Here is a 10000-nt window from a genome sequence, read left to right as displayed (position 1 = left end):
GAGCCTGTTAATCATACAGTCATGCCTGTACCTATCTCCAGCATTCGGTCATAGTCATTTTTCTTTTAATAATTACTGCGTATGATTGAGCTTTATACAGATAAAAGTGGTCATAAGGAAAGGAGAATACATTCTGAAATTACTTGTTAAAAAATAAACATTTTTTTGTTGTTGTTTGTGCATAAATTCAATTTTCACTCTCACAACATAACCGCACGTGGAGAAATAATAGGAAAATAAAAACAATAATAAGGCAGAATGCTAAACTGAAAGCATATTTTAATATAGACTTCTAACCAGCTTTCATTGCATGGCAAATTTTCAAGAAGTGGGAGAATGAAAATGTTTTTTACAAAAAAGTAAAAAATGAAAAAAATAATATATAAAAAAATAAATATACCAATACATTATATTGTCTTTGAGCTTTTAAAGTTCAATAGTAATCCATGTAGATAATGGTTGGAAAAATAAGGATGCATGAAAATTGAGAGTTGTGTTAGGTTTAAAAAAGGAGCTAAAGGTTTATGTGTTAAGCAAGAAGTAAGGTGTCAAAACAGGAAGTGAATGTAAGGGGAGACAAATCTCTTTAGTTGGAGTTATGAACTCTTTGTCAACAGGAAGTTTATGTCTGTTCCTAGAGAAATAAGGTCACTGAGGGGTTTGTGTGTTAAGAAATGGTTGGAATTTCTCTATGAAAAGATTCTCCTTGTTGATTCTTTCTTGTGTGGAGATTCTGTCTTTACATAGATAGAAAGGGAATATATTTATAAAAAAAAAATAATATATAAAAAAAATAAATATATACACTCATATATAACGTGATCACATGATTGACCGGACTATATTGTATGTTATTCATCACTGGTCAAATCACTGGGGCATCCTCTTAGCTAGGCAAGAAGACCAATATTCCACCTTATTGGAAGACGATCTCACCACAGGGTCTCTCACTTACAGCTGAGTGGACTAGAGAACATGAGATGAAGTGTTTCTGCTCAAAGACACAATGTACTGCGCTCAGTCCAGGAAGTGAACACCCGAACCACTTGGCAACAAGCTTTCACACGCACACACACAAATACACACACACACACATTTCTCTCAATCTAGCTCAATAAAAAACAAAAACAAAAAATAAAAATGTAAAATTATTCCTTTTTTTTTTTCACAAATTTGATGGGGGTATTTTTTAGAGACTTGCAATATTTACCTTTGATTCATTGAGAATGACCCTGATCGAACTTGAGGAGCATCGACTGGTATAATAGGAGCGGTAAAGCCTGTAGATGGTGCTGTACCTGGTTGTGAAAGAAGACAAAAATAAATAACAGCAATAACAATTGGGGTGGCACAATCTGTAAAATAGCCAGCTTGACCATGTGATCAGCCAATTAGATTTACAAGAAAACATCTTGACAAGGCAAAGAGAAGAGAGAGAGAAAAAAAAGGTATTAAATTTCATAAAGGATGAATGAAGCATAGCATCATCATGTAGATAACAGTTAATTTAGTTAATTAGCTGTATCTTATCTATATAAAAAAACAAAAAATAAATAAATAAAAAAAAACAATGTTTCCTGAAACTGAAAAATATAACATATACATATATATATATATATATTTATATATATATATATATATATATATATATGTCTGCGTATGTATATATATACATATATATATATACACACACACACAGACACACAATACCATTTTTACAGTAACATTAGAACAGGGATAGAATCTATACATCAGACAGGTTGTTAATTACTTAGTTCATTTGTCATCACAAAGCATATAAACAAATCATTAAATCAATCAATGAGTTCATCTGATAATTATTTTATTCAAGGGTAAAACTAAGAAGCGCTATATATATATATATATATATATTATTTAGCAAAAGCAACAGAGTGACTCAAGGTCTGAGAGTTTCATGCGTTGGCACTTATCAAACTAAATATTAATAAAAATATACACATACTCATATTTTGAGTTCTATTTTTCCTGCTTGCACCAACATACCTATGTCTATATATATATATATATATATATATATATATATATATATACACACATATATATATGTTTCATTCCATTTTATCATGTCAAACTGTTAATCCCTACACATTTTTTCTGTTTTTTTGGGGGGGAGGGGGGTTCCATTCTCTCATGCAAGAATATTGCTAAAAGGAGGACTGCTTTTTTTTTTTTTTTTCTCAAGTCCTACAGTTCATAAAGCCAGTTATTCAGTTTCCATGGCATATCACTAACTGAGATCACAACAATCATGAAGTAATTGCTATTGGAGTGTCTAAAGAAATAACCAATCTTCAGGAATTTGCTGGCAACCTGTCCAAGAGCTTAGACCGCACACTCAATAAATCATGAAATGATGAAACGTATGTTAGTCAATTCCTAATGTCTCAGTTACCAAGGCTTGTAAATGTGTATTAAATATGTTGCATATGATTTTCATAAATGGACTTATTCAAAACAATGTTGTCTTGGTGCTTTTGTTTATTTAATGCCTACCAACTGAGGTTAGTAAATAACAATGGACTAAATTACTATATTCTTCTGAAGATTTGGCATTTCAATCTGATTATACCACTGCCTGTGTAATGAGTACTACACAGCATACTAGTACACACAAGTGAAAGATGTGTAAAGTTTATGTGATATATGACACTATAAAAAGGAGTTTAACAAAATCTGCTTTAACCTCCTCTGATGTGCACGTGTGTCACCCAATCCACTCCATGAAGTGGTTGGAATGGCATCCAACTAGAAAAACCATGCCAAAGCAGACAACAGAGTGTGGCACAGCCCTCTGGCTTCACACCTCCTGTCTAACCATCCAACTCATGCCAGCAAGCAAGATGGATATTAAATGATAATGATAATAGATATTCATATATATATATATATATATATATATATATATATATATATATAGATATAAAAACTTGGAGACAATATGGAAGTGTATAGAATATCAAGTATTTATAGAATAGCCATTTCCATATTTATCACATCAGAGTTATCTCAATGTTTTTAATGTGCATCTCCATAATACCCTTCAAAGTCTAACAAATTCCTCATTACCATAATTCCCAATACCTCCAGATTTAATGTCTGTCACTGGCACTGAAAAATTACTGCATCATATAACTGTGGATATAAAATCATTCAAAATTACAATTTTATCTGCAAAAAGTTGTTTGTGCTTATATTATACTTATTATTATTATTATTATTATTATTATTTGGTTGTTTTGGCAATCAGTAGTTTCACCAATACAAAAGCACATTTTGTTTGGCTGGGAGCACAACAAAACCAACTGTCCATTTTCTCTTGCAAGTTATAGACACAGATCTCATAAAATTGCACAATCAGTTTCTTTGCAGAAGAGGAAAGTCGGCTTTTATAGAGTCAAAGACAATAAGTCACGTATGAATTTCATTGAAAAGACACATAATTTGACAATATGCTGAAAAAGAAATTATTTATTATCATATGTTAATACAGTGTTGGCATATATAGGAGACACAATCAAAAGGAGAAAAAGAAAACTATACAAGCTTAGTATAAACATAACAATACCTTGTCTAAACAAACATAGAATAGGTGAAACATATCAGTGAAATAAACAACAGAGAAGCTTTACACCATGCAGGAAATGCTTAAAGATAGTGTAAGCTCTTCTCCTGATGGTGAATAAGCTATCACAATGTTGGAAAATCTTTTTTATCTTCAGCAAGTATCTTAGGGCCACAAACATTTTGCCCCTTAACCTGTATACTTTGCCTGAGTGAAATAGAAACGAGTGAATTAACCCTCCCTTGCATGTTGTGTTCATGAGCAAAATACTTCATTTCACATTGCTCCAATCCCCCTTTCAATCAGGGTGAGGGGGGAATGTTGGCTTGCTCACCTAGCCAGTGGGGTGGCGTCATCTGACTGCTAAAACAATGCAAAAACACACATCGTGACCAGTGATGTGTAACATCTAGCAACCTAGTCAGTCACATGATCATGTGACATACACACACACACACACATGTATATACATACATCACTGCATGTGTTTATATATACATACATGACCAACCACTCTCTACACTCCAACCACTTCATGTTCCTTAAGTTCATATAAAGTAAAAACATACCTAAATTGCTCAATGTCAAAATACGCTATGAATAAACTTATGTAATATGAATGAAGTTACACATTAGAAACTGAGAACTATAATTAGTGCAGTAACAGCCTTTCTGAACAAGCTATTGCATTAGAGCAATCTATAATTAATTTCTCGTCAGCAAATCATGCAGTGCTGTAACTAGTAAAGCAATTATTTGAGAATGAAAATTTCCCACAGTTTATAGTCCTTTGCTTGTCTCAGTCATTGGATTGCAGCCTTGCTGGGGCACTGCCTTGACGGGTTTAGTCAAACAAATCAACTTCAATATTTACTTTCTTTTCACTTTTTTTTATTCCCAAGCCTAGTAGTATTCTATCAGTCTCTGTTTGCTAGACTTCTAGGTTCTAGGAATATAAACAAACTAACACAGCTTGTAGAGTGGAAGTGGGGGACAAACATACACACACTATATATATATATATATATATATATATATATATATATATATATATATAATTTTTAGAAAAATGTAAATCCAGAGAAGAAGCACACTCTAAGAAGTAGACCAGTTTATATTTTTCCTTGGTGAAGGCCAGTTTATTGGGTTACCCTGGATTTCCCGTTCATAAAGGGTTTAACTTTATGACGTATCGTCAGACCACTAAGACCTGTTGGCCTATGTCCCCTTTAAAATATGGAGGGAAAAAGTCTGGATTATCTCCTTTGCTAATGAATAGCCATTAGTTGCAGCCACACCGCCATCATTCAGCTAATGGGGGTAAACAATAGGGGATTATCTCCCTCTCCCGTTAACTATCAACTTCTGGCGGTTCCCAAAAAGCCAACAGAAATCTCCTAAACTGCAACCATGAGATTTCTGCTGGCCTTTTGGGAAATGCCTGAAGTTGATAGCTAACGGGAGAGGGAGATAATCCCCTACTGTTTACCCACATAGCTGAATGAAGGCGGTGTGGCCGCAACTAATGGCTATTTCTTTCAGTTTCCATCTAACAAATCCACTTAAAAAGCTTTGGTCAGCCTGAGGCTTGGGATTTTAGCAGTAGACACTTGCCCAAAGCATCACAGTGGGACTGAACTTAAATCCATGTCACTGCAAAACAAGCTTCTTAACCACACATCCCTGACTGCAGTTTTATTTTTACCATTCTATGGAAATTGTAATCTAGTCATTACCACAAAAATCAATACCAATTTAAAAAATGATAACCAACAGACCAACATTTCTCAATGCAGTTAAGACTTAGAAACTGAATGAGGTATACTAATTTTACAGCAATAATTAATAGGAGAAGGTGAAAAAGGGGATATGTATTAGATGCATATGTGTGATACCTGCCTACCCAAAGATTGTATACAATCCTAATGGTGTTTATATCCATGAGGGTGAATGTGAGAGATGGCATCTAGTGAGATGTGTGTTTAAACATACACACACGAACACACATATATATATATATATAAGTACATATATGAGTGTCTATGTGTACCCACACTCTCACACAAAATTTGTGTGTATAGTGAGAGTCTGTGTGTGTGTGGGTGTGTATATATATATATACACATGAATAAATATATAAAAGAGAGAGAGAAATTACACACGTATATAGCTCTCTAGCTTTGCCAGAGTTGTAGGACTACAGTAAATACCTTATACCTTTAAACAATGTATTTCTTTTCATTTGGAAAGCATATATATATATATATATATATATATATACGTGAGCCTAAGTGCACACATACACTTCTTTTCCTGAGCGTCTGATAATACGGTACTTGTACCACGTACTCGCGTTATTGTTTTTCCTTGTTTGTTCTTTGTTTGGATTCACTACACACACACATATATATATATATGTAATTTGGGATTTTATCCCTAATATTATTATTATATATATATATATATATATGTATATATATATATATATATATATATAAATTCAATAATTGGACGAATTCTTTTACAAGAATTTATCAAGTAGCTAGCGTGAAAAAACCTCATTACTGTATAGTAATGCCCTTATATATATATATATATATATATATATATATATATATATATATATATATATATGAATGTGTGTGAATGGATGTATGTGCGTTGCTACATCACTACTATATACATTTAAAGGAAACCAATTTTAATGGACAGAATTTAATCCAAGATTAATTAGTACTAAACTTCAAACATATTAAAAGCATGTACAGTTCATTACAAGTGGACAGTAGTCAAATGATTTGGTTAAACACAATAATAATAATTATTATAATAACAATAATAATAACAACAACATCAACAACTATAATAAAATTCTAATTTTGGCATGAGGCTAGCGATTTTGAGAAGAAAGGGAAGCAAATTACATCAACCCGAGTGTATAACTGGTACATATTTTATCAACCCCAAAAGGATGAAAGGCGAAGTTGACCATGGTAGTATCCAAACTTAGAATATACGGAGTCAGAAGAAACAGCACTTAGCATTTTGTCTGGCATGCTAATAATTCTGCCAGTGTGCTACTTTTATGATTTCAAATTTTTGGCACACAGCCATCAATTTTTTTTAGGGAAGGGGTCAAGTTGATTATGGTGACCCCCAGTGCTTAACTGGCACTAATTTTCTTCAACCCCAGGAGAATGAAAGGCAAAGTTGATCTGGGTAAAATTTTAACTCAGAACATAAAGAGTCAGATCAAATGCTTCTAAGCATTTTGTCCAGCCGGGAATAATAATAATAATAATAATAATGGTTTCGAATTTTGCCACAAGGGCAGCCATTTTGCAGGGAGGGGATAAGTCAATTACATCGACCCCAGTGTTTCACTGGTACTTAATTTATCGACCCTGAAATGATGAAAGGTAAAGTCGGCCTCGGCGGAATAATAATAATAATAATAATAATTCCAACTACTGTAGGCAGAAGGCCTGAAAGTTTGGAGGAGGGGGTTAGTCAATTACATTATTCCCAGTCCTTGAATGGTACATTATTTTATCCCCCGCTCCCCCCAAAGGATGTAAGGCAAAGTCAGCCTCGACAGAATTTGATCTCAGAATGTAAAGAGCACCAAAATAAGGCTGCTAAGCATTTTGCCTGACCCGCTAGCGATTCTGCTTATTCATCAATAATAATAATAATAATAATAACCCTTTCCCCTATAGGCACAAGGCCTGAAATTTGGTGGGAGGGGGGCAGTCGATTAGATCGACCCAGTACACAACTGGTACTTAATTTATCGGCCCTGAAAGGATGAAAGGCCAAGTCAACCCTGGCGGCATTTGAACTCAGAATGTAAAGACAGATGAAATACAGCTAAGCATTTCACCCGGTGTGCTAACATTTCTGCCAGCTCGCTGCCTTAATAATAATAATAATAATAATAATAATAATAATTGTATCAACAAGAACAACAACAATAATGTTAATGGTTATAACAATAATAATAAAAACAAACTAAACTAAAGCTAACAGCAATTTGTCTAAAGCAGAGCTAAGGCAATCAATCAATCAATACCGTTACATAAGCATCAACAGGGTGCAGACTTGTTGATTTAATGATTTCAGATATAAGCAACTATACACCTGATTGGATATACTGCGTAGAGTGGACAGGATTGACAGCGTGAAACAGATGATTGCTAACATTGCACCAAGTTATGAAAACAGTAGCCAGGTATTCAGAAGCTAAGGCTGAAGTAAACTGCAAAGCCATGTGTATATACACATGTGGGCATATATATGTGTGTGTGTGTACAATATATATGTGTATGTGAGTATTGTGTGTGTATACAAATATATACACACACACACACACACACACACACGTATGTACACACATATACATATATGCATGTATGTCTGTATGTAGATATGGACACACACACATAAATAAATAAATATATATATACATACCCACACACACACATGTATGTACACATACATACACATATATGTCTACATGTAGATATATACACACACATGTATATATGTATATATATATATATATATATATATATATATATATATATATATATATAGATATAGATATATATGGTGATCTGATAAGTTACCTTTTTTTATATGTAGTGATTTGTGAATATACAATTTTATTGTATAATGCTGAGCATACACATTCATGCAAACATGAATGTATAATTTTTGCATACTGATATTAATATATGTCATCTACAATTAATTAAGCAGAGGAGGAATATGAACACAAACTACCAAATAAATAAGTATTTAGATGATAAATACTCAGTTTCCTTAGTGACTGTAGCTATTACAAGGAAGATAGTCATTTCTTCATAATATTTGGTGGGATTAAAAATATGGATTTGAAATGAAGGAAATACACATTGTTTGCTTATTATGAAATTCTTACAATTTTTAATTGGTGGTAATCATGTCCAACACTGTTTTCTCGTTTAAAAAAAAGTTCCAGATGAGAAAATAATAAAATGTATATCTCCCTGAATCTGAACACCTGCCTATCACTTGCTAAACTTATCCATTTTGCATCTTATCATAGCTCTCAAGAAATCTTTTTTGTTCGTTTTTATTGCATACATAAACAAGATAAGACTGTAAGAAAAGTAACTAGCTTACAAACACTACTTCTCTAACAAACAAGGAATGAAACATATTATTGATCTCATTCAGAAGTGGATTCAGCTTCTTACTGAAGGAGAACAAAACATAAGACTTCCATTATGATGTGATGCCAGACTAAAAAACAACAAAAAGCCACTTCCCTTCCAGTGATATCAGTAGAAATAAAATGGTGCATCATCATCAACATCCGTTTAACATCCACTTTTTCATGCTCACATGGGTTGGACAGAATCTTGTTACAACATTTTTTACTACAATTGGATACCCTTCCTGTCACCAACCCTCACCTGCTTCCAGGATAGATAATGTTTCCCCATTGCTAAACATGGAAGACTGGCAACATAAACCGCTTGTATGTCAGTAACACTTGTTTACAACTATCATGTGACATCAAGGCAAAGAGACAGTAACACACACACACACACACACACACACAAAGTTTCTGTCTACCAAATCCACTCACAAGTCTTTGGTTGGCCAATAGTTTTACTAGAAGATACTTGCCCAAGATGCCATGCAATAGGACTGAACCTGGAACCAAATGGTTGTGCTTGATTTACAATGATTTAAAAATGATGATTGGAAATCCAGATCGAGGACAATGACTTCTACATTGTAACACTGACACAATACCTCTGGATATACGATTCAGTCTTCATCAAATATTATATATCCTTCACTAAAATAAAAGGACAACATACACTGCTTCAATAGAAATATAAAACCGTTGTTTTGTTTCAACTCTCAGCAACACACTTACACAGGAATGGATGTGTGTGTGTGTGCATACACATATATGCATACATACACACACAACAATGTCTAAATATAGGCATATATCTAAATATCTATATATACATGTGTGTATATTAATATATATTTATATAGACAGAGAGAGACGGACAGACAGGCAGGCATAAATATAGATATATACAGACACACATACACACGCGCACATACACACATACATAATACATACATACGTATATTGGCATATATCTAAATATATTCACATATGTATAAATATATAATTTATCAATGCTTGCTTCTATGTGAAGTCACAAAAACAATTTAACATGAAACTGAAGGATCACTCAATACGTTTTAGTAGAGAACATGTTTATTAATTTTTACAAGGGAAAGGACAAAGTGTCTTTTACGTTTTGGTGTACGAGCCATCAACAGACTGTCTGAAGATGGCTTATAAGCCAAAACTTCAAAGGA

At 33.2% G+C, this 10000-nt stretch overlaps 1 protein-coding gene across 15 annotated transcripts in view; it reads right to left on the bottom strand.

Annotated features, from left to right (window-relative positions):
- Positions 1–10000, bottom strand: part of LOC106874748 (intersectin-1) — a 254063-nt gene that overhangs the window by 181626 nt on the left and 62437 nt on the right. For all 15 annotated transcript variants that reach the window (XM_089365718.1, XM_089365722.1, XM_089365714.1 and 12 more), the window contains one exon: positions 1211–1298. In XM_089365718.1, coding sequence (XP_089221844.1) covers positions 1211–1298 — 88 coding nt within the window. The remainder of the gene's footprint in view (positions 1–1210; positions 1299–10000) is intronic.

This window comes from Octopus bimaculoides, chromosome 18 (genome assembly GCF_046866305.1).
Source record: "Octopus bimaculoides isolate indiv1 chromosome 18, ASM4686630v1, whole genome shotgun sequence".
Taxonomy (NCBI): Eukaryota; Metazoa; Mollusca; class Cephalopoda; order Octopoda; family Octopodidae; genus Octopus; species Octopus bimaculoides.
The sequence above is the reverse complement of the archived record's forward strand: the minus strand, read 5'-3'. Positions and strand labels throughout refer to the sequence as shown.